The sequence below is a fragment of the Patella vulgata genome, chromosome 2 (genome assembly GCF_932274485.2).
Source record: "Patella vulgata chromosome 2, xgPatVulg1.2, whole genome shotgun sequence".
Lineage (NCBI taxonomy): Eukaryota > Metazoa > Mollusca > Gastropoda > Patellidae > Patella > Patella vulgata.
In genome coordinates this window covers 76,575,243-76,601,378 of record NC_065880.2, presented here as the reverse complement: position 1 = coordinate 76,601,378, position 26,136 = coordinate 76,575,243, and the positions used below count along the sequence as shown (strand labels likewise).

Below are 26,136 nucleotides of genomic sequence, written 5' to 3'. Positions count from 1 at the left end.
TTGCCAAAGGACGCTATTACTCGACAGTGCACGGTAGGGAAATGAAATGGGGTTTAACGTCCTACTGTTCTGCTCCTAACCTGGGCTAATGAAGACGGGCATACGCCATACAGTGTGCTATGAGGGAAATTTTGCCCGGGCAGCGGCACTATCGCCTACTCTTATATCGAATTCCAACTGCCAAGGGATCTTTTACGTGCATTCAAATGTATACACGGGGCCTCGGTTTTTCGTCTCATCCGAAGGACTAGACAGCTGTCCTTGTCAGGCCCTCCGTCCTGCATCACTGACAAGGGGGAACCACGCCGGAAAATCTGGATGAACTTTCTCGGCAATGCAGGGATCTAACACCCGACCTCCAGGCTAGCGCACGGTAGGGAACTGGGTTGTGTATTATGAAAGCGGTATTAGACTGTGGGCCGAGTTTTTGATTTTCTGTTTTGATTAATTTGCCTTGATGATGGGTTTAGTTTATATTGGAAAATATTTGTATGTTAATTGATATTTCCTTCTCATTACAAATAACTTAAATAATAAAGGTCAAAAGTTCAAAATTAAACTAATAACTCAAAACGTCTTGATTGTGTACAGATTCTAGTTTTTGTGCTGTAATAAACTAACAATTAATTTATTAATGAGTTATTTTCTTCTAATCACAGATGTTATAAAGAGTGTTGGGGGTCTAACGTCTGCGTTTTAACTTCCTAATGTCGGCGGTTGTTGTTACTACCTGGTTCTTCTACATTGCGAGTCGGGTCGCCTGCCTAATTTAATGAGTTCCTCCGGGGCCTCCGCCCCCCCCCCCCCCACACACACCCTCCACCCACTGCTCGCGAGCACCCCTGCTTGAACTAAAGACATACAGTCATGTAATGATTCAACCGGAATTATCTAGTTTATATTGAGTGGGTGATGTTGTTATCAAATTGGGTTAAACTTCCCGGTACATGGAATTCTAGATATAGTAGGCGAAAACACCTCTATACGGGCAATTATTTTCTCTCATAGCAGAATGCATGGCGAATTTGCCTGCTTGGCAGGAGGTTAAGCCTCATTTCCAGGGCCGTAACTAGCTCAGAGCAACAAGGGGGACGGAAAGTGTTCTTAGGGGGGCTGTAAAAATTTTTTCACAGGGGGGCGAAACATTTTGCAGCCCCCCCCCCCCGGGGTCCCCCCGAATCTGTGTGGTGATGAGGCGTTTGGGGGGGGGGGGTGAGGGATAATGGGGGTTCGGTGTCTACAATTGGGGGAAAATGTGATTATGTTGACATAATGATGATCATGTTATAATTATATTAACAAAAACATACTATTACACAAAACGAATCTACGGACAAGACACAATACGCAAAAACCACAAACAAACGTACATATCAGATTAAGGGAATGGATCTGGATCGGCGCCATACAGAGAGAGAGAGAGAGAGAAATGGGGTTTAACGTCCACTCGACACAAACCAGGTCATTTCGGGACTAACACATGGTTCAATTTTATTTCCATAATTCGCTTGCGCATAGGGGTCTTTAGCAGTGGGAGGAAACCGGAGGACCCGGAGAAAACCCACGAAGTTGGACAGGCGACCCTACTCCTTGTCACGTACAACCGGGGATTCGAAACCACGCCAGTTGACTCAATGACAGACTTTATGATACAGCACTCACGTGCTAACCATTCAGCCATCCAACCCCCGGCGCCATACAGTCCCGGGCTTTTAGTGATACAGACTTCACTCGAAATTGAAAACAAACAATCAGGAATACAACCCAGCCAGGTAGTCTTAAACTAAATGGTCTATGTTATAATGAGAAACAATTTAAGCGTTGAAAAGAATTGAGGTACATTGACTATAAAGTTAGGGCATACGTTCCATTCACCACAAAAACAGAGGATAAACAAATAATATTGAATACAAAGAAGAAAAGATAGAAAGTGCAAATACTGATTTATAGCAACGTAAACTCATTTCCCGCCAATTTTATCCCCCACCCCACCCTACACACACCTTACTTCCACACACGCACACCTGCACCCCTCACTCCACCTTCTCAAAACAGCTGTCCAGGGGCATTATATACACTTATTTAAAGATTCGCCCTCAAATGCTTGATCACCATACAGATTTGGAATCTACGCAAAAAACTGGTCTAGAAAAACTTGGTCTCATAAATCCAGAGCTCAGGTGGCGATTCCTCCTTCAGCCTAGGGACTAATAGTGTATGTCCGTCGTAATTAGCAAAGTCGGAGCAGAACAGTAGGACGTTAAGCCCCATTTCATTTTTACATCTGGTTGAACTGTAACTTTATTAATGACCAGGCACAACGTGACCATCAGATATTACATAATCTATTTTATATAATATGCAATTCAAAATGAAAGCCAATCGTCATATTCATTTTTCTAAATTCTCGGTTTTTCGTCTCATCCGAAGGACTAGAAAGTTTCTCGGCTAACACAGGGATTGAACCTGCGACCTCCCGACTAGCGAGAAGCGTCTTACTCACTAAGCCACCGTGCCTCCCTGATTCTAAAAGATAGTCAAAGTTAAAATCCATAATCAAATATGAAACAGTGTGGTTTAACACTGATATGACATAAATCTGAATAGTGATGCTTCATCGTGACAAACGGGAGATACAGGAAGGAAACAAATAACAATTCAAAATTAACACTAATGGTTGTATATAACCTCAATAAATTTAAATGTATAAAGTATTCGCATTAATGACGACAGGATGTGACTGTGTCATATTTACTAAAATATCTACAATTATAATGCAACAACATAAGATTGTGTCTGGTATAGTATATTACAATTTATGCGTTATATCATATACATCGAAGGTTGGATTTTTTGAGAGCTTTGATTATTAATTTCGTACTTTCTTCCACCAATATGATCACTTTTGACATAATTGAAATTTATAATATTGTTGGGGTTTTAAAGGCCCATATCCAGTTTCCTATTCCGACATCCTCTAGGGCCCGGTTGCTCAAATCTTAGTTACTTTAACGATCCGTGAAACTTTAACGGATCGGTATCTTGCTAACGTGTTGTTTGTTAACGGTCCGTTAAATTTCTGGTGCTGGAAAATCAATCTCATTATCCGTTAGCTAATGGACTGAATAAGGTTAATCCAAGAGAAGACTGTTTGGTCATTGGCTGAATTTTAAAATTTTTAATTCAATATACATGTATAACAACTTCATAAAAATAGTATTAACAAGAAATTTAAAAAAAGTTGGACAACAGTGCAGTCTGTTCACAAAACTTGATTAATTAAAGAAATGAAATGAAATGGGGTTTAATGTCCTACTTTTCTGCTCCTAACCTGGGCTAATGAAGACGGGTGATTAATTAATTAATATAACTAGAATGTATTACTTATATACTATTCAAAAAAAGTAGGGGATATTTGATTTTGGGGGCATAATACTAAAATATGCAAATGACTACGAAAAAAGTCACTATAGAACCTAACAGAAGAAACATTTCCAGTTACATGTGACGCCCAAACGCACCAATAGCTACCGCATGGAATGCAGGTGATGCTTGGGATCATCATGGGGGTCCAACCCAAGATTTGCACGACTCTGACTTTGAATGTTACAGTCATTGTGGCATTGAATTCCAGGGTGGAAACATCAGTTTAATTGTTTTAGTGACCAGAAAACAAATTTTGATATGCGTCGGCTTACCCAAAATGAAAGGTTACGTGCCCTTGGCATGCTACAGATCGGCAAAACACAGGCGGTTGTGGCGCGGACGATGAATGTTTCTCAGTCTGTCATAAGCAGGCTATGGTCCAGATACCGTGATACACAATCTGTACAGGACAGACCACGCTCAGGTCGACCAAGGGCGACAACTCAAGCCCAGGATCGATTTATCCGTACCTTGGCCTTGAGAAATCGTGTCATCACAGCAAATCAGATCAGCGCTCGTCTTCAAACAGACACTGGTGTGAGAGTGAGTGGCCAGACGATTCGGAATCGACTGGATAGGGGTCACCTTCGCGCCCGACGTCCTCGCGTGATCCCTTGTTTGAGAGATCATCACATTCAGGCAAGACGTCGTTGGTGTAGGGATCGTCAACACTGGGATAATCGACGCTGGAGCAATGTGATGTTTTCAGATGAGTCAAGGTTCACTGTTGATTTTTTGGACAGACGTAGGAGGGTGTGGCGTCGTCGAAACGAGCGCTTCCAAGACGTTAACGTCATCAGACATGATCGATTTGGGGGTGGTTCTGTTATGGTGTGGGGAGGCATCACTGTTGCTGGAAGAACGGCTTTACATGTTGTTGCAGGGCGTGTTGCAGGCCAGTACTACCGGGACAACATCTTGGCAGTCCATGTTGTGCCGTTCGCACGACGTCATGGCCGCCGTTTCATCTTCCAGGATGACAACGCAAGATGTCACAGGGCCAGGATCGTTACAGGTTACCTCAAACAACAGAACATCACCACATTACCTTGGCCAGCACTGAGTCCCGACCTCTCCCCCATCGAGCATGTCTGGGAAATGCTTGGACAGAGGTTACGTCAACGTCAACAACGTCCTGCCAATGTCCAAGAACTTGCTGCTGCGTTGCAACAGGAATGGGACAATCTGGACCAAAATGACCTTAGACGTCTCATTAGGAGTATGCCACGTCGGATCAATGCTTGTTTGGCAAACAGAGGAGGATTTACCCGTTACTGACTTGGTTGTGATGCTGTGGTAACTTTGCTGTTTGACCCCGGGTATCATTTTACCCTTATAATGGTCAGTCTGTGCCTTACTTAGTCTAACGATCATTTGGAATAAATCGATGAATGTGAACTTCATTTCATTTTGTCATTTGTTTCTTCGTCAGTTTCATTAGGTGACTTTAATAACACTTAAAAATCAAATATCCCCTGCTTTTTTTGAATAGTATAGTATACTTAAGTATTTTTATATAGAAAATTTAGCATAAATCTGTAGGAAAAATTATAGGGTTTGCACTACAGAAACTCGAGAATATTTGGGGCCATTATTTCCTACAGGCCCCCAATCTCTAGAACTACACCGGTAATCTATAGTAGTCCGGTGTCTGAAGGGGGGGGGGGGGAATCGCCACCCGAGCTGTGAATTTATGAGACCAATTTTTACTAGACCAGTTTTTTGCGTAGATTCCGAATTTGGGTGGTGATCAGGCGTTTGAGGGGGCGTTTTCGAGATATAGGGGGTCAAATGTCTACAATGGGGGGGGGGAGATGTCATTATATTGACGTAATATATTAATAAAACATAAATTTCTAAGACTGCCCATCTATAAATAAGTGTTTTTGGTGCCCCTGGACAACTGTTTTGATTTGTGGGGGGTGTGTGCGTGTGTGTGTGAGGGGGGGGGGGAGTCATTATGTTGACATAATATATTAATAAAACATAAATTTCTAGGACTGCCCATCTTTAAATAAGTGTTTATAATGCCCCTGGACAACTGTTTTGTTTTGTGGGGAGGTGGGGTGGGGGTAGCAGGTGTGCGTGTATGGATTGGGGCGGGGGGGTACAATTGGCGGGAAGTGGGTTCACGTTGATGATTTTCTTAGAGCTTGGTAAAAACATTACTTTTTAATTCCACTGCACATCTCTAAATATGTGTATACGATTACCATTGTATGGGGGAGGGTAAATGTATTTTGGGGGACAGAAACCACGTGGTTCAAAATTGACCTGAAAAGTGTTTTCTCGAGTTTTCGTTCAGTGCCAATATCGTCATTCAAAATATTAAATTATAATGGTACTTTTCGAGAGATCTGGAAATGTACATGAAAAACACATGTTTAGATATTAGTTTATTCTTATAATATGTGCGGGATATATATCTTCTTGATGGCTGATCAACAGCCTTTGTATATCTATTGGATATGCTTCAGATACCCATTCACATTGTAAATCTTCATTCCAGCCTTGTATCGCAGAATCATCTTGTTCGATCATTAATTTTGCAACCTGTCTCCATATTGCTGCAACATAATTATTGCGTTTAATGTGAAGCAAAAGACTACTCGGGCAAGATGGTAATAAAAAAAGAAAGTATTGTTATATTTCATCACAATTAAAATTTCTCCAGAAGATACTTCTTCTAGCGTCATCTACTGATGTAAGTCGGTATTCGCCGTACAAGTTACATGTACAAACATTTTTTTCTAAACCAGCAATTACGTCATCAGAAGCATCATTTGTCTATCCCAGCTCTTTAAAAATTGTTAGAAAGTTGGAATTATCTTGAAAAAGAAAGACAGATAGTCATTACCACTGAAAGCATGTAGGCCGAGATATTCTCGACACTTTCAATACTAATCTTGATTGGATCAAAAAATATCAAGATTAGTATTGAAAGTGTCGGGAATATCCTAGAACTGACAACCAACCACGAGGACACCAAAATATCTTACCTACTCCTCTTCGCATTGCAAATTAATGGAGGTGCTGAAACAAATTGTATTTTGCGTTCTTGCTCGGGCGAAATAGATATCCCAATCATTCTCTTCGCTCGCAAATGATGATCCAAATGTACAAATTTTGATCGATAATGAGACGGGCAAAGGTAGAAAATATCGGGAAAGACGACGCTAGAAAAAAGATTTTCTGGGTGAAAAAATAACAGACCTTTCTTTATTACCACCTTGTCGTATACGTGGTCTTTTGCTTTGCTGCATGGCTGGAATGAAGATTTACAATGTGAATTGGTTTCTGAAGCATATCCAAAGGATATGCGAGTTGTTGGCCAGCAACCAAGAAAATATTTATCTCGCTCATATGAACTTTTGATTTTGAATCTTCTGATGAAGACAAAGAATAAACTAACAACTAAACATATCTCTGAGTTAATGTGTTTTTGATTTACATTTCCAGATCTCTTGAAAAGTACCATTACAATTTAATATTTTGAATGAAAACGCTAACGAGATACCACTTTAAGCTCAATTATGAACGAAATGATTTCTGTCCACAAAAATACATGTTGCCACCCGCCATCACCCGCACCGCACCCCCCCCCACACACACACACACACACACGGCGGGCACCCACCCCGGCGTCCATCCCCATACAATAGAAATCTTATAAACATATTTAGAGATGTTTCATCAAGCTCTTAGAAAATAATCATTTAAATCAACGTGAACTCATTTCCCCGCCAACTTTATCCCCACCCTATCCCTCCACACCTGCTACCCCCACCCACCTCCCCATAAATCAAAACAGTTGTCCAGGGGCATCATAAACACTTATTAATAGATGAGCAGTCCTAGAAATTTATGTTTTATTAATATATTATGTCAACATAATGACATTCCCCCACCCCCCATTGTAGACATTTGACCCCCTATATCTCTAAAAACGCCCCATCAAACGCCTGCTCACCACACAGATTCGGAATCTACGCAAACAACTGGTCTAGAAAAACTTGTTCTCATAAATTCACAGCTCTTTTGGCGACCCCCCCCCCCCCCTTCAGCCACCGGACTATAGGAATTTTTGCTAAAGGTATACTTCGACTGTGATTAATAACATTTAAAGGTACATGCCAAAAAACACCGTTATGAAATAAACTTATTTACATAATAATAGTACGTATACCTTGAAAACAAATTGTACTGAACATAGAGTACCCCTTGACAAAGATTAGCTTGTCTATACCAATAATCAAGTTTCCATCGAGTAACGATGTGCATATATGTTTTATATGGAATTTACTTGAAAACAACCTATTCAAAACACAGAGGAAAATATTTACACGACATGTACGGTTATCAAAATAACCAATGCAGTGTTTAATAAACTAAGGTCGGTATATATATAGTGAGAGAATCTCCTACGGGTCTTTTTTGATATCGAAAAATAACAACATACGTCGATAAAGTAAAAAAAAGAAAATACTTTTAATAAAAATTGAACTGTTCTTTGAAAATTAAAAAAAAGTAGTTCTTTTTCAACTAACCAATCAAATTCATTATGGAATTTATCACACAAGCGATATCTACTGTAGAATGTATTATTGGGTGATAAACTTCGTTCTATCAATCTGAAACGATTGTAGCATAATTCATCTTATTAATTAACAAAATTATAAGTACATTGTTTACAATTATATAAAGAGTTCAATAATTATTATATAAATCTTTACATTACAAGGAAGAATGTATATCATCAAAGAACCTATAGTGTAGCTAAATATACTGTCATTTATCATTTGGTACAGCCGTTTGTTAGGCCACAACCAGCTTCCTCTGTCGTCATAATATTCAGGTTAGATGAATTTGGAGAAATGGTCTTTCGTTTTATGTTTCTGATGAAATGTAAATGAAATTTTTGATTTTCCAAATAAATTTAATCATTATATTAAAATAAAATTAAATTAAACAAAGATACAATTTACAAATCTGATAAGACAAAAGAATTAAGAACACCGAATAAAGAGATGTTAGGTCTTTCATAGTTTTTAGGTTCATAATTATTATCTAAAACAGCAAAATAACATAAACTTTTAATGGAATAAATATTTAATTAATTAATGTGAATTCTTATGTCTAATACTACTTCCCGATTACATACGACACTTTTACCAACACAATAAACTTTAATAATTATAATGATCTACACTACAGCTGGGGTTACCTCCCTTTGGATGGTCTGGATTTTTCGCCAACTCATATTGAACGACTTCCTGGGCCAATTGACATTGGACATTTTTATCTGAATCAACAACGCCTGTAGCTATAGTTCGTAATGCGCGCCACTATCGCACCCGCTTTCACCAATATGATTATAATTTTTTCGATTTACAATTTCGCTTTCATTGTCACCGATATGGTTGTAGTTACCGTCATCTTGCACAGGTATACGAGTACTCTCCCTTTGTCCATCAGAATGGTTATTATTACCAATATGGTTAAAGTCGTCATTTACTAATATACCGCCCTGTCTTACTCCCCTGTTACTGTCATTGTTATCGTACGGGTGGGTGAAGTCATCATGCGTTATAATTCTTGCGTGATCATCAGCATTGGACATGGCGTGATTATAATTACCGCCCACGCCATGGAAGTTATTGCGTTGGACACCATGAAGAAGAGTATACTCATTGGTTGTGAATTGAGAATTTTCACGGGTGTTATTTCGCAAACTTGGTGTTTCGTATCCTGGGTTAGAGACGCCTGTACTGCGAGCAACATCAGACTTCTTTCTGAAATAGATACCGGTTTTCATCAATACCAACGATTCTACAGACAATTGATATATACTTTAGCCCAGTTTTGAATATGCACAGTTTACCACCCACAAATTCATAATGCATGACACAATTATATAATACCGTTTGAATACGCGATATTTTAATCTGGTTTTTAGATGACTATACAACCCGGCCTTGTCACTGACCATGGAGTAGAGATTTCCGTAAGCAACTATAGTGTTCATTATTCAATTAAAATTGGGTATTAGATTTTCTCTGAAAATGGATGGAATCCAAATTGTTTCTCAGCCTAGAAGATCGTCGTAAGCTGGTTCTACACTTAGATTTCCACCTTTTACCGTGATGCTGTTTTAAATCGAAACACGAGCGTTAATAATTGTCTTACCGTCTGACGATAATGATAACGATGATAATTACCAGTACCATTAGTAGAAAACTTCCTACAACACTTCCAATAATCATTGACGTCTCTAAATTATGAATACAAGTCATAAGTAATACAGAATTAAAAAAGAGCCAACCACTTCTCATCGCATTGCATAATGTTGAAAATGCAAGACGTAAAATGATCTTACGTGTTTTTAAGGTATTTGTCTCACCTTAGGTCCCTAGAACAATTCTTCCATGCTTTAAACACAGTTAAGTGGATTGACTAAAACAATATGTCATTTTGATACAGAAAATTTTGCGGATCTCAGGGAAGTATTTTACATAACAAATACACTAAAACAAATTGAAAATCTTGTTTAAATGATAATACCTGAGGTATCTTTGCCACGTCTTGAAGCTTCTTTGTCATTCTTTAATGTTGATTTGAACGCTGGAGTCGACGAATGGAACAGGATATTACTGAATAAGGTAGTTGTTACCGATACCTTCTTAACCTCTGGTGTTGTTGATTCGACATAAGGTTGCTCAGATGATATTGTACTGGACACTGAAATAATAGTTGGGATATTTTTTTCAAATGGAAATAAGTGTTTAAAGGTATAATACTGTCTTATTTGACAGATATAATACTGAAGTATAGTATTTACTGGTTATAATACTGTGGTATTTACCAGATGTATTACTGCAGTATAATTATGCCAGATATAATACTGTAGCATTTTACCAGATATAGTATTGTAGTATTTGCCACTTATAATACTGTAGTATTTGCAAGATATAATACTGTAGTAGTTGCCAGATATAATACTGTAGTACCGATTGTAGTTAAATGTAGGGGTTATTTTTCATAGTATTGTAGAATTTAACCTCGAACATATAGCCTTATGGTTATGCATGAAAAACTCGGAATTTAAAAGTCTTTTTATGATTTGTCACATAAAGCTATTTTAACTAGCAGTTTATCGGACATTGCGTTCAATATTTGTGTGTATTATTCCCGATCCTTGAGAGAGAGTGCGAGAGAGATGGGTTTTTAACGTCCACGCGACACAAACTAGACTATTTTGTGACCAACATTTGGTTCAATTAATCCCTCTCCTCCTCCGTGTAAATTGGTAATGGACATCGACATTACTTGGACCTGTGAATCCAGTGAAAACCCTTTTTTGGCATGTCCGTCGAAAGTCTGCAGAAATTGTTTGAGATCATGTGATTTTTCTTTGATTTTATCACCCTGTCGCAGTGCTATTTATTTGTTTCTTGTATATTTGTTTGGTAGTATGCCTGTACGGTTTATGTTTCAGTCTGTCATAGTATACATAAAGATAATGTGTCGATACATATAAACATAATAATATGGTTTCAATTATACCCGAGGTATCCCTTTCAGATTTTGACGCTTCAGTTGCACTCCGTCTTGTTGATTTGCTTGATGGAGTCGAAGACAAGAATTGACTTAACACCGATACTCTTGGTTCAACCATAGGTTGTTCAGATGAAGTGGGTACTGTAAAGGAGTTAAGCGTTTTGTATTGGGATTGATTTAATAAACATTTTTTTTATACAATTAGAATTAGGCTGGATTTGGTGTGTTATCTACACCATTCAATGTCGTCTCGAAATGCTAAGCGTATCTCGGTTTGTTTACTAACTAGAGTTTCGTGTTTGGCTCAACATTGGCGATGTCTGCGAATCTCAAGTTTTAATTGTAGGTCTATACCAATTCAAATCTACACTTTAATTATATCCACCATTTTTACCTAAATCAAAGATGTCTAGTACAAGTCCGAGGGAGCCACGGTGGCTAAGTGAGTAAGACTATGGCTCGCTAGTCTGGAGGTCGCGGGTTCGTTCCCGAGAAAGTTCATCAGGATTTTCCGGCATGGACGAAAAACCGAGGCCACGTGTACACATTGACGTGCATGTAAATATCCCTTAGCAGTGGGATTTCGATATAAGAGTAGGTCGTAGCGCCGCTGTCGGGCAAAATTTCCATTACAGTACACTTATGACGTATGCTCGTCTTTATTAGCCCAGTCGGAGCAGAACAGTAGGGCGTTAAACCCCATGCCATTTCATTTTATTTATGAGTACGAAACCATGCAGTCATCCACCTAGGTCAACACTATACGAGAACAATATCGGACATTATACTGTATGCTGTCCATGCAATAAGAAATAGCTTTCAAAGTTATGTTACCTTATAAAGACAGACAGGTGTTTACTTTCTAAAACACATGAAACCCCATGAGCATCACAGATGGGGTCAGTGTGACGTGCACTTTTGTATTTTGTCAAGATGGGTTACCCACTTCCATGTGTATTGGTTATTGTATTCGAAATATTTCTTGAGAGTTGTATTCCAGTGTGTAATATTTCGTCTTAAATTGGACTTTTTAAATCTTAAAAATTACTGAGGTATTATACGTTTGTTGTTTATTATTTGACATGTATATTGTGTAATTGTCTTTTACAATAATATATGCTACCTGTGCTTAACTATATTGGGTGTCATATAAAGATTTGTATAATATTTCTAAAAGTTTATGATAAAAGATGCAAGAAATGGTTAAAAATGAAGTTTGAATATAATTCTTTCGTTTAATATTGTACATGTTTCCCCGTGCATGCTTGTTCACGTGTGTGCATTTACTAGGCGGTTCAATGTCAATGAAGTATGATCAAATAACAACTTAAAGTTTCCGATTGTACAATTAATGTCATTCCTGTCCCTTTCATTCGACATTCAGATCTTCGGCGGTTTGATCAAAGACACATTTGCAGTGCAGTATTTTAATTGCTTATCAACTAAAGATTACTGATTATTGGTCCGTTCCCTAAAACAGAAGTTTCTAAAACATTCGAGTAATAATAAGTTATTTTCCTTTTGATTTGGTACCGGATAAAGCTACCTCTGGATTTTTAAAACATAATTATTCAAAATGATGAAAAGTATCGTACTCCGGAAATTTGCGATCTTAAACGACAGTGTTGTCTCCATGATTATGTTTTGATTTTTAAAGTTTATGAATGTGATGAAGGATGAAGTTAATTCCTTGTCTGTGTCAATAATGGCTCAGAGAGCACATACTAACTTTATTGTAATAGTTTAGTTTCATATTTTTCTAAAAACAGAATATTAGGGAAGCCTTGAAATATTAAAAAGAGAGAAGCGAAATACACGTCTCTGCACATTTTGCACAAATTCTGTGGGCACATTTTTACAAAACAAACAAAACCAGGCTAAAAAGAAAGTGATTTTTCCTACAATCAAGGGCCATAATTCAGGAAATTACAATTCGATATGCGCAAATATCGAAAAGAACCAAAATCTTTGGGTTATAAACTTACATTTCAAGTTTCAACAAAATTGGATAAAAATTGTGACCTCTATAGGGTCCACAACCTTGATATACCATAATTTTACGCTATTTGAGAACGAACGGCGGCCATTTTGTCTGTCAATTTTAGGCCGATTTTCACGAAATTCGAACTCAGTCGTCCTTATGGTGTAACGGTGATATAATAATATGGTTTTTTAAATCGGATATATGACCTCTATAGGGTCCACAAGCTAAAAATGCAATTTTCGTACAATCACGGGCCATAATTCAGGAAGTAACGGTCCGATATGCGCGAATATCGCAAGGAACAGAGATCTTTGGGTTATAAACTTACATTTCAAGTTTCAACAAAATCGGATAAAAATTGTGACCTCTATAGGGTCCACAACCTTCATATACCATATTTTTACGCTATTTGAGAACGAACGGCGGCCATTTTGTCTGTCAATTTTAGGCCGATTTTCTCGAAATTCGAACTCAGTCGTCCTTTTGGTGTAACGGTGATATAATAATACGTTTTTTTAAATCGGATAAAAATTATGACCTCTATAGGGTCCACAAGCTAAAAACGCGATTTTTCGTACAATCAGGGGCCATAATTCAGGAAGTTACGGTCCGATATACGCGAATATCGAAAGGAACCGAGATCTTTGGGTTATAAACTTACATTTCAAGATTCAACCAAATCGGATAAAAATTGTGACCTCTATAGGGTCCACAAGCCAAAAACGTGATTTTTCGTACAAACAGGGGCCATAATCCATGAAGTTTTGATCCGATACATGCCAATATCGAAAGCAGCCGAGATCTTTTGGAGATACACCTATATTTCCAGTTTCGTTAAAATCGGATAAGAATTGTGACCTGTAGAGTGTCCACAAACAAATTGTGGACGGACGGACGGACGGACGGACGTCCGGACGGACAGGGACGACGGCATAATACGTCCACATGAAAATGTGGGCGTATAAAAATTGTGACCTCTATAGGGTCCACAACCTTGATATACCATATTTTTACGCTATTTGAGAACGAACGGCGGCCATTTGTCTGTCAATTTTTGGCCGATTTTCACGAAATTCGAACTCAGTCGTCCTTAGGGTGTAACGGTGATATAATAATACGGTTTTTTAAATCGGATAAAAATTATGACTTCTATAGGGTCCACAAGCTAAAAACGCGATTTTTCGTACAAACAGGGGCCATAATTCAGGAAGTTACAGTCCGATATGCGCGAATATCGAAAGGAACTGAGATCTTTGGGTTATAAACTTACATTTCAAGTTTCAACAAAATCGGATAAAAATTGTGACCTCTATAGGGTCCACAAGCTAAAAACGCGATTTTTCGTACAAACAGGGCCCATAATCCATGAAGTTTCGATCCGATACATGCCAATATCGAAAGCAGGCGAGACTTTCTTTTTGGGATAAAGATATATTTCAAGTTTCGTCAAAATCGGACAAGAATTGTGACCTGTAGAGAGTCCACAAACAAATTGTGGACGGACGGACGGACAGGGGCGACGACAATATACGTCCACATGAAAATGTGGGCGTATAAAAAGAAAATTGCATGTACAATACCTTGTTCACAATCGTATATTATTAAATAACCATTCTGCTGATATCCATTAAAACATACACTTCTCGTGGTTGTTGTATTGCAATATGTAGAGTTCAAGATGGGTGACAGCAAATTACAATTCCTTTTCCCATTACACTGATCATCTAACTTTAACCGGTCAGCTGCACTAAATGAGATTCGGCATATAGAAAGGTCAAAACTACAAGCATGCCACGGCTGAATAGGACAATTAATGGTGCTGCATGTACGATATGTATTTACAAAGACGTAAAACCTGTACTTGATATCAATATGTTCCCCAATTTCGCACTGTAGTCTATCTGTGGCACAATTATTGATTTGTGGTCCTTTGCATGCTTGTCTATCAAGTCCTGTAAATAAAGAAATTAAGAATCAGCCACTCACTGTATTACATATTATAGCCTATTGGTTATCTCCCAAAACTCAGACAGTGAGGTAGGGGATTAATTAAAGTAGCTAAGTTTCTAACCCAATATCATCCCAAACCTTCGACAATGAAAACACGAACAATTTGTCAATTTAAATCAACATTGATCTTGCGATCTTACCGGGAAAAGATGGGCTTCTGATATTCAATATTTAAAGATACATTATAGGAGATAAGATAAAGAGATGGCAGTTCTCGCTATAATAGTTAAAAACTAGATAGTGTAAAGGTAATTTCTGAAAATTTCAGTCAAATTGATCCACTATGAGCCGAGAAAGAAGCGGGTGAAATTTTTGCATGGTCTCGGTCATCATTACTAAAATCATTAATATAAACAGCATAGTCTCGATTATCCACTTTTGTTGATTTAATTATCAATAGCCGTTAGCGGCATATAGGAATCTAATCCAGCCAACATCGAAGGCTAACCTTGACATCGAGAGTTTATTATGGTCTGGATAAGTTAATTAATGTCTAATTGATAATTTAGATAACATTTCAGGCCTAAAGAAAGACTTGTAATAAGCAGATTTTGCTCTTGCATAATGCATGTTTAAGACAAAATAAACATTTTACGATTGGTACACGATGATGCGTTTCAGTGCAATTTGTAACAAGCGACTCGGAAGAACGAGGTTAGACATATTCCACAAGTCATGTCAAACGGTGACCCCATATTTTTATCTGGAAAGCATATACAATAAATACTATCAGTGTAGACTGGAATAAACAGGCGCTAGTGATTGCCAATCGATTGAGAATTCTGGCGTATTTCGCCGAACATAACTGCTTCGAAATTAGAGTAAAAACGGAAACGACTGAATTTAAATCAGTTTATTTACATTCATATAATTATTATATTAGGTCCCAAATATTAGCGATTTAGCTCTTTTAATACTATCCCTATAGCTATAATGGAATAATCCTAATTAGTGTGTTCACTCCGTTAATCACAGTTGATTGAAAAATATTTTACTGAAAGTAATTAAAACATTGTAAACCATAAATAATTCACACCCCCCCCCCCCCAAAAAAAAAAAAAATCAAAAAATCATTGTTTTAATTACTTTCCAAGAAACAAAACTAACTATGCCTTTTCATTCCACATATGTGGAAATTTTAATGAGCACAGACATAATTTCAAAGATTTTCTAATCAACACACCTCCTGATTAACTGAGTGGAATGTACCGATTAGGACTATTTCATTAAAGATATAGGGATTGTATTAATTAATCCCTTACTTCACTGTCTGAGATATGAGTTTCTAAGATATGACTATCTAAGTGTATGACACAGCTTTATTTAACGTCCACTTTCACCGCGGTAACATCGCAGACAATGGCTGTCTAAGTGTGGGAGATAACCATTATAACAATCCAGTTACTTTATTGTCTTCTAATAAATCGTCAATTAGTTTACTGCTTAGTCTACGTACGTCGTGTTTTACAGGATACAATTGTCTAATTACTAACCTTCAGAACCTACGAAGAATTGAACACACACTATGACAAGAATAAATCTTCCAAAATTTTTCCGTATCATTTCAGCTCTGAAATAAAAACTTACAAATAAATAATAATTATCCTTTTGGTGGTAAAGATCAACAAATTTGTTTGAAATAGTTATATTTCTGTTGAATATTAATACATCCTCGTCTTTCTTCGCTTCTATAGCCTGCGCACGGGTCCAGTTGAAATCTGGACGCCTGAGTAGATGAGGTTAAACTTTAAATAACCGTTCTCGTCGGATCGGTGCTTGTTAAATTCTAAAGAGTGACTGCGATATTTAACGATGTAATATAAACGAATTAATGGGTATGCAATGTTATTTAACAGGGTATTGAATTGTTTATGTATATCGTATAGCGAAATTAAATAGACCTAGACCAACATTGAATTGAAGCATTGTTAATATAGTATAATCCACATTTTAATATCTATTTTTATAATCATTGGATCTTAGCCTTATTATACAGTTGTTTGAATACATATTTATTCTGTGTTTCTAAATATACATGTGAATAATTAGACGGTAATGCAATTATCAGGTAATATATTGTCTACACACAGTATTCAACTTAAAGTTTTATATACAATGCTGTACAAATAAAGTTACGCTTAAGGGCATGGTTATACTACTTAATATATGTAATGAAATAACAACTTGTGTTTTTATGATCTTGGCAAGACAAAACTTAAATAGGCTCGTGGGGGTCGGGGAGTGCCAGGCAGTTGCTTCGAGGTGCTTCTGTGATATTAATGCACAGAATACAACCAACCAACCAAAGCCAAAATCGAGAGTCAAAATCAACTTATCGACTTTAATCAACTTTTAAACCAATTCCACAGCAGTGGCCATTTTCTATTGCTACTTTAATTTAGTCCATGTTAAACCATTTGAAAGATGTGTGTCGCATTTCAGAGTAAAACTTATTCTTAAACACATCTTCTCCTGGTAACACCAAACATTACATACCTTTCCGTCGTCTTTGCACCTGGTACAGGTTGAATATTATTAAGGTAACAATCCAATTTCCTTTTCTCTTGACCTGCCGGTACAGTGAGTATCACCACAAATATTATGTCAAGTGTTATGGGTATTTTGTTGTACGTTCTACCTGGAAGTATACTATTTTAGAAAGACATGTAATAACAAGTCACGAAGCAAGCAGTATGCAGGAAAGTAGAACGTAAGAGGAGCTAAGTCTTTAACTCAATATTTGCATAATATTTTAAATTAAAAACACAAACTATAACTCAATGTTGACCAATTTCAACCAAAATTGATGTTGTTATCTTGCCGTGAAACTATAATATCCGACATATAAGACACAACTAACTTTCTTTTTAATCAGCACCCGAGTCGTGTACCCTAAAGTTTCGTATGCCGTTTTGTAATGACCACATAATGTGGAAGTAATAAGTAAAGGCTGATTCACAAAAGTCAAAATAATAATTTAAAAAACGTGTAAAATGCACTAAGCAAGCGTGAACGACTACTGTTAATTTTGAACTGTTCAGGTATTTCACCGAACATAACTGATTAGAAATTACAATATTTTTTTCAAACATTGAATAAAAATCACTTGTACATGTATGTTACGAGAATGACATGATTTGTAAGATAAATAATTTTTAGTATCTGTCTCTTTTATCCAACACCAATAACGATGAAATACAATTAAAATTGAACAATGTTTTTTAAACAATATTTATTCACAGAAACTAGATTGGAGAACAGGCAGAAGCCTATTGACCCATCTCCATTAAAATACAAAATAAATATATATTGAAAACATGTGAAAAAGGTAACGTATGATCAAATTATTAGATGGCTATATGTTTATGTACATACCACAATCAAAAGTTTCATATTTCATTCATTCATTCATTCATTAAGAATCTTTTGGAGATGTCGAGAAAGATATGGACTAAATAAAACATTTATTCAGAATTTTTCCGGTCTGAAGTTCCTAATATTATGGATGTTTTGCTATTGTCGTAATTACAACCTTGATTGGAGGGCGGGGGGGGGGGATCATTTACAACTAAACCAACAATGGTTTTACTAACTTAAACGAGGGACATTTACATAATTAGGCTGGTCTTCACTACCAGTTTGATTACCAACTTCATTGTTTCCGCCCATATTCCCATCTGAGTTTAAATCGGTATAGGTCGATGCGTCATTGACAAAATCAGATGGTGTTTCGTACACTGTGTCAGTGACAGATGTACCCCTTTCTTTATAACAAATGCCCGCCTTTGTGATATATATATATAACAAAGACTTATTTTACACTTGTTACAAATCTGGTATATTGTCTTGTCCACTATTAACACTATACTAAAGTGTTTATTTGCAAATCTTACCTGTAGTTAATGGTACGGATTTATCAGCGTGATATCCTCCTGCCAGTGGCCGCAATGCTGCAGGACGGCGGACATGGCACGGAAAAACGTGTAGTAGCTCGGGTGGGATGGGTAATAGAGGTGTCGTTCACACGTTGGTGTGTACGTAAAATAAACCCTGGCAGTTCGAATTAGATTAAAAGCAGGGGGAAACATCACTTTCTTGGTACAATTTAAATATAGCATATTGGTGCAGAGCTATACTATTCAAAAAAAGTAGGGGATATTTGATTTTGGGGGCATAATACTAAAATATGCAAATGACTACGAAAAAAGTCACTATAGAACCTAACAGAAGAAACATTTCCAGTTACATGTGACGCCCAAACGCACCAATAGCTACCGCATGGAATGCAGGTGATGCTTGGGATCATCATGGGGGTCCAACCCACGATTTGCACGACTCTGACTTTGAATGTTACAGTCATTGTGGCATTGAATTCCAGGGTGGAAACATCAGTTTAATTGTTTTAGTGACCAGAAAACAAATTTTGATATGCGTCGGCTTACCCAAAATGAAAGGTTACGTGCCCTTGGCATGCTACAGATCGGCACAACACAGGCGGTTGTGGCGCGGACGATGAATGTTTCTCAGTCTGTCATAAGCAGGCTATGGTCCAGATACCGTGATACACAATCTGTACAGGACAGACCACGCTAAGGTCGACCAAGGGCGACAACTCAAGCCCAGGATCGATTTATCCGTACCTTGGCCTTGAGAAATCGTGTCATCACAGCAAATCAGATCAGCGCTCGTCTTCAAACAGACACTGGTGTGAGAGTGAGTGGCCAGACGATTCGGAATCGACTGCATAGGGGTCACCTTCGCGCCCGACGTCCTCGCGTGATCCCTTGTTTGAGAGATCATCACATTCAGGCAAGACGTCGTTGGTGTAGGGATCGTCAACACTGGGATAATCGACGCTGGAGCAATGTGATGTTTTCAGATGAGTCAAGGTTCACTGTTGATTTTTTGGACAGACGTAGGGGTGTGTGGCGTCGTCGAAACGAGCGCTTCCAAGACGTTAACGTCATCAGACATGATCGATTTGGGGGTGATTCTGTTATGGTGTGGGGAGGCATCACTGTTGCTGGAAGAACAGCTTTACATGTTGTTGCAGGGCGTGTTACAGGCCAGTACTACCGGGACAACATCTTGGCAGTCCATGTTGTGCCGTTCGCACGACGTCATGGCCGCCGTTTCATCTTCCAGGATGACAACGCAAGATGTCACAGGGCCAGGATCGTTACAGGTTACCTCCAACAACAGAACATAACCACATTACCTTGGCCAGCACTGAGTCCCGACCTCTCCCCCATCGAGCATGTCCGGGACATGCTTGGACAGAGGTTACATCAACGTCAACAACGTCCTGCCAATGTCCAAGAACTTGCTGCTGCGTTGCAACAGGAATGGGACAATCTGGACCAAAATGACCTTAGACGTCTCATTAGGAGTATGCCACGTCGGATCAATGCTTGTTTGGCAAACAGAGGAGGATTTACCGGTTACTGACTTGGTTGTGATGCTGTGGTAACTTTGCTGTTTGACCCCGGGTATCATTTTACCCTTATAATGGTCAGTCTGTGCCTTACTTAGTCTAACGATCATTTGGAATAAATCGATGAATGTGAACTTCATTTCATTTTGTCATTTGTTTCTTCGTCAGTTTCATTAGGTGACTTTAATAACACTTAAATATCAAATACCCCCTACTTTTTTTGAATAGTATAATAAGGAAGTTATCAATTTCATGTCCATCTTGCAAAAGAGTTCAATAAGTCTTACCGTTTAATGCTGATCTGTAACAATAACGATTACCAATGTAATGAGTATCAGAGATGCTACAACACTGCCAATAATTAAAGACCAATCTGAAATATATATTACAATATCAAGGTCGTCATACATAAACATTAATTAAATGATCAAAATATATCAAATACCTTTCTATTATCGACCGAAACAGTGGATGAAAGTTTGGACTAGGAAACGTTATTGTAAATGCAGTAGAATCACGCCAAATGAAATGAAATGAAATGGGGTTTGAGGGAAATTTTTCCCGGACAGCAGCGCTAGGCCTACTCTTATATCGAATTTCAACTGCCAAAGGATATTTTACGTGCACACCAATGTATACATGGGACCTCGGTTATTTTCGTCGCATCCGAACGACTAGACAGCTGTCCTTGTCCGGCCCTTCGTCCTGCACCACTGACAAGGGAAAACCATGCCTGAAAATTCCATTTCCAAATTATGCATTGTGCTATGATGTAATTGTTTTCCGGACAGAGGCGTTTTCTGTTACCAGTTAAGAAGGCAGGGAAACCTCATCAGAGAACGTAAGCACATTTATCACTGAGACACCTTGGCTAAAGGGCGCAATACACTGTCGTTGTTGAACCCAAAATCAGTACCTTGAGTATTTATGTCACGACGTGGTGATCCATGGTTACTTTCATTTTGGTCTGTTGATTGTAAAGTTGGTAATGTGGTCGAGGAAATCATTAATACGCCCGTTCGCTCCTGCGTCAGGTTGTGAAGATACTGTTATTGGTACTGAAAAAGTGTACATATAATAACATGCTGATTACCCTACAAATGTTAACGAAGAGAGTGCATACATAAGCTTTGGTGCCAATTCTCAAAGCTCGGAATTTTCGTGCGACATTTGTAGATAAAAAGCTTTGTTTATGCCGATTTACGTGGTGCATTCATCTTTTCGATTTTCCTGATTCCATTGCGGTCTTACGGAGACAAGTTTGGTTAGGTAGGATACGACATAGTCTCTATAATCCAGAAAAATATTCTGCGAATATTAGTCTGGATGCGTTGTCAACATTTGACTATAATAGTTCATTGGCTAGATTACCCTGTCTTTCACATTATCATAAACAAAGTCTAAGGGAGGTAGCTAGTCCTAAACCAAGATGTCGACGCCCATGAAATTAATTTCAGAATGTCATTCCAGAAAATCCATTTGTTTACATTGCCAGTTCAATATCTAACACTTTATTGTAAAATTTCTCTCTTCATGGGCCATATCTATGTTTTTTCTTTTTTAATTACCGGTAACCCTAATTCGTCATCACGATTGATGTTTGTTTATAATAATGCAAGAATTGTGGGATTTATTGCGGGAGGGGCGCAACTCTTACTTGACTTGGCGAAAAATACTGGATAATGAACCATAATATAAAAAACAACAAACTCCCGGTTACGCTTGGGCAATGGAACTTTTCTGCATATATTGACAACAGTCCCAGGCCCTCCGTATGTTAAAGATTAGGAGACTAGATACGACATAGTGTAGATAAAAGTCAATAATCTACCGATAGTCACTAAATGTTACCATTACTGGAAATCGAATTGTTCAACGTCAAATGATGATACAAGCTCTCACCGAATGAATGAAGTTCCTTTGTTTGTTATTCGCCAATATGAAACAGCCAGGGCCCATGTGGAGCTCCACACGTGAATCGTACAGTTAACGGTACTGCATGCAAGAGATGCATTTGCAAAGACGTAAAATGTGATTTTGATATCGATGTGTTCCCCAACTTCGCGTTGTAGTCTATTTGTGACACAATTATTGAATATTGATCCTTTGCATGCTTGCCTAACAAGTTCTGTAAAAAAAGAGTTCAGAATCAGTTACTCACTGTAGCCCATTGTATAATTATAAAAACCAATTTAGTTAATTTTTTTCCCATTAACTCACTAATTAATCTACCTTTGCTATTTGTATTGTTAGGGACAAAGGCAGAATTAAATGATTAACAACGATCCAAATTCCTCGGCCTGAAGGCTCGACATTCCACGGATCTTCTCGTCTGTCTTAAGACAGTCCTTTGATTTCGTGTCGTTTTCATGTCAATAACTATGTTAATAATAACATTTAACCATCAGATGTTTTCCAGAACAAAGTTGTCTAAATACTAACCTAGAGAGAATGGAACACAGACTATGACAAGAATAAATCTTCCAAAATGTTTCAACATCATTTCAGCTCTGAAATAATAACTTACAAATTAGAACATATCCATTTGGTGATAATTAGATCAAAAATATCATTTGATATAGTTATATTTCTAATGAACCCGAAATAGAAAAAAAAATCTATCTTAAAACAATTTAAATTTTGATATATAAACTTTCTTTTCGAGGATATTTGACACGCTCCTGTAGATTATGCTAGGTTCCCACTGTCATGCGATGCGTTACAATAGGATTGTCCTTATTGAGTCCACCATCTGGTACGTGCAGATACGTTCGGATACGCTTCGATACGATCAACACGATTGCTACGACTTACCTCAATATATGATAAGACCTGATAGGATTACCACAATAAAACCACGATTTCAACCGCAGTGCAAATCATGAAACTGAGAACCTAGCATTACCAACGGGACCATTTGAAATCTGGAAGTCTATAAAGTATAGATGAGGTTAAACATTAAATAACTATTTTCTCCGGATCCGCGCTTGTTCAATACTAAATAGTGACTGCGATATAAACAAATCAACGAGTATGCAATATTATTTAAAAGGGTATTGAATTGTTATTATAATAACTATACCGAAATTAAAAAAGACATAGACCCACATTGAATGAAACCATTGTTAATATAGTATAATCCACATTTTAATATCTATTTTTAAAATCATTGAATCTTAGACCTAGTATACAGTTATACTGTCTGTAAACATATTTATTCTATGATTGTAAATATATATGTTAATAATTAGACGATAATACAATCATAAGGTAATGGGCTGCCTATGCGTAGTATTCAGTATTAATGTTTTGTATACAATGTTACATAAAACGAAATTACTCTTAGGGGCGTGGTTATACTTTTTAGCACCCCCGTGCCTGTAATACATCTAATGAAATAACAACTTGTGTTTGTATGAGGTGCCAGGGGCTGGGGGTGCCAGGCGGTGCGTCTGTGATACTAATGCACAGAATACAACCAACCAAAGCCAAATTCGAGAGTCAAGATCAACTTATCGACTTAAATCAACATAGAATTCAAGAGAAATGAAATGAAATGAAATGGGGTTTAACGTCCTACTGTTCTCCTCCCTAAACTGGGCTAATGAAGACGGGCATACGCCATACAGTGTGCTATGAGAAAAATTTTGCCCGGGCAGCCGCGCTACAACCTACTCTTATATCGAATTCCAAATGCCAAGGGGTCTTTTACGTGCACGCCAATATGTACGCGGTGCCTCGGTTTTTCGTCCCATCCGAACGACTCGACAGCTGTCCTTGTCATTCCCTCCGAGAATCCAAGAGAGGTGAACGCAAATCACAAATCCTTTACACTGGTCATCTAAGTGTAACTGATCAACTTCACTATTTTTTATTCGGCTTGTAGAAAGACGTGTACTACAATCATGCCATCGCTGAATAGAACAATTAATGGTACGGCAGGCTCGAGATGTATCTGAGAAGACATAATAAGCTCGCATTGTATCAATCTGTTCTCCAATTCTAAACATTAGATTATGGTATGGCTACTGAAGTCCTGTATACAAGTTGATGTACGGTAACACCACTGCCCGGGGGAACGTTTATAATAGCAAATGGCCTTTGATCATTATGAAAATCAGACTTCATTTAAAGGGACAGTAACACTCTTGCTGGCTTTATCTTTATCTTTATCTTTATTTCAAGGCAAAGCAAATCACTTGCTATAGCCAACATAGGTACATAGAATATATTTGGTGATTATTGCACAACATATAAGGAATATAAGGAACATAATATAAAAATAAAATAATAATATACAAAATAATATACAATAAAAAAATAATATATACATATATAAATAAAGTAGATTCAATATCTAAACATGTCATGAAGATAGTACAACAGTATATACAAAAAAGTTCCCAATAGGTGTTTAGTTTCATTTTTGGGTGTTTAATAATTGATTACGTAATTTCATACTTTGATATAGATATTTTCCTAAATAGATTATATGTTTATGTTTGGTGTTCGTTAAAATATTTTTGAATTTATGTAAAGAAGGAAAGGACCAAAATCTGCGATGAAAGAACTTGCGACGTAAATTTATATATGCTGGGCAACAGAGGAGAAAGTGGTATTCGTCTTCAACGGCGTTCGATGTGCAGCATGTACAAATTCTATTTTCACGGTCCGTTCTTGTTCCACAACGAAACTGACATATTATATTTTGATATTTATTTTCAATAAATGAATTTAGGTAAATTTAAGGTTCATGTACAGTTTTGAACAATTTAAAAAAACGCAACTTACTCGAATTTTCCAAGGAAGATAACCATTCTTGTTTAAATTGGTCTTGGATACGGGTTTGACAGCTCCAGAAAATAAAAAAAATAGCCTTATTCTAAGTACTAGATGTGTTAGTGTCCTACCTGTTGTGTAAATTATCCATTAAATCCTATTTTACTTGTCCAGAGGGTTCAAAAATATTTTTAAATCCAAGTCACATTTGAAAAGTTTTACGTCAGGCTTTTCAAATCATTTAGTTGAATTTTTCCAATTTTTTATATTAGGTGTGTTAAGATGAAATTTGTATGATCAATTAATTGGAATATTGTAAAATAGTACAATTTGTTGACCGGAATAAAGATTGGGACATAATATTCAGTTACAACAAGAGTGGTATTGAGCCTTTAATAAAGTCAAAAAGTCAATTATTTTAACCAAAACTAAGGATAGTATCTAATGGCGTATTTAAACAGTTATTATTCATGACAGTTATTACCAATAATACCAGATAGTACTTTCAGAGTTGGAATTTGCCAATATATATATATCGCTTACTTTCAGCAAGTTAAATTATTAAGGTTGCATGATCATACATTGACATGAGGCCAACTTAAAGAATTGCTTGAAGATATGTATTAGAAAATATACTATGTTATCATATGGCTGTCGATCACTACCAGTCGAGTTCAAGATTATTACATCCGGGCACTATGTATCTGGTTTCCGTATCATTTCCTTTTTCTAACACTCCATTCGGTTTCTACTCTCACATTTATTGTGACTCAGTAGGTAAGGCGCTAGGTTAGTTAACCAGAAGGCCCGGGTTTGATCCCGGTGTTTGTCGATAAAGGTCCCCGGGATTGTCCACCGTCAGTGCTGCAGGACGAATGGTCTGAAAAGAAACATCCTCTAGTCTTTCGGGTGGAACAAAAAATCAAGGTCCTGAGTACATATTGGT

At 37.4% G+C, this 26,136-nt stretch overlaps 1 protein-coding gene and 1 long non-coding RNA gene across 3 annotated transcripts; both read right to left on the bottom strand.

Moving 5' to 3' along the window:
• Nucleotides 1-7,515: 7,515 nt before the first annotated feature.
• LOC126811659 (probable serine/threonine-protein kinase DDB_G0283337) lies at nucleotides 7,516-17,602 on the bottom strand. Of its 2 annotated transcripts, none has more exons than XM_050537470.2 (6): nucleotides 17,474-17,602; nucleotides 16,471-16,547; nucleotides 14,548-14,919; nucleotides 9,988-10,164; nucleotides 9,613-9,697; nucleotides 7,516-9,218 (listed from the first exon to the last, which is right to left on the bottom strand). In XM_050537470.2, the coding sequence occupies exons 2-6, from the start codon at nucleotides 16,538-16,540 to the stop codon at nucleotides 8,750-8,752; spliced, it is 1,173 nt and encodes a 390-aa protein (XP_050393427.1). In that variant the 5' UTR covers nucleotides 16,541-16,547; nucleotides 17,474-17,602; the 3' UTR covers nucleotides 7,516-8,749. The 2 variants fall into 2 exon arrangements, with proteins under 2 accessions (XP_050393427.1, XP_050393428.1); XM_050537471.2 differs by having other exon boundaries at nucleotides 16,471-16,559; nucleotides 17,474-17,585.
• Nucleotides 17,603-20,698: 3,096 nt separating this feature from the next.
• LOC126811672 (uncharacterized) lies at nucleotides 20,699-23,401 on the bottom strand. Its single transcript, XR_007675700.1, has 4 exons — nucleotides 23,226-23,401; nucleotides 22,854-22,921; nucleotides 21,328-21,469; nucleotides 20,699-20,784 (listed from the first exon to the last, which is right to left on the bottom strand). It is a non-coding gene; the product is annotated as an uncharacterized LOC126811672 (long non-coding RNA).
• Nucleotides 23,402-26,136: the final 2,735 nt, after the last annotated feature.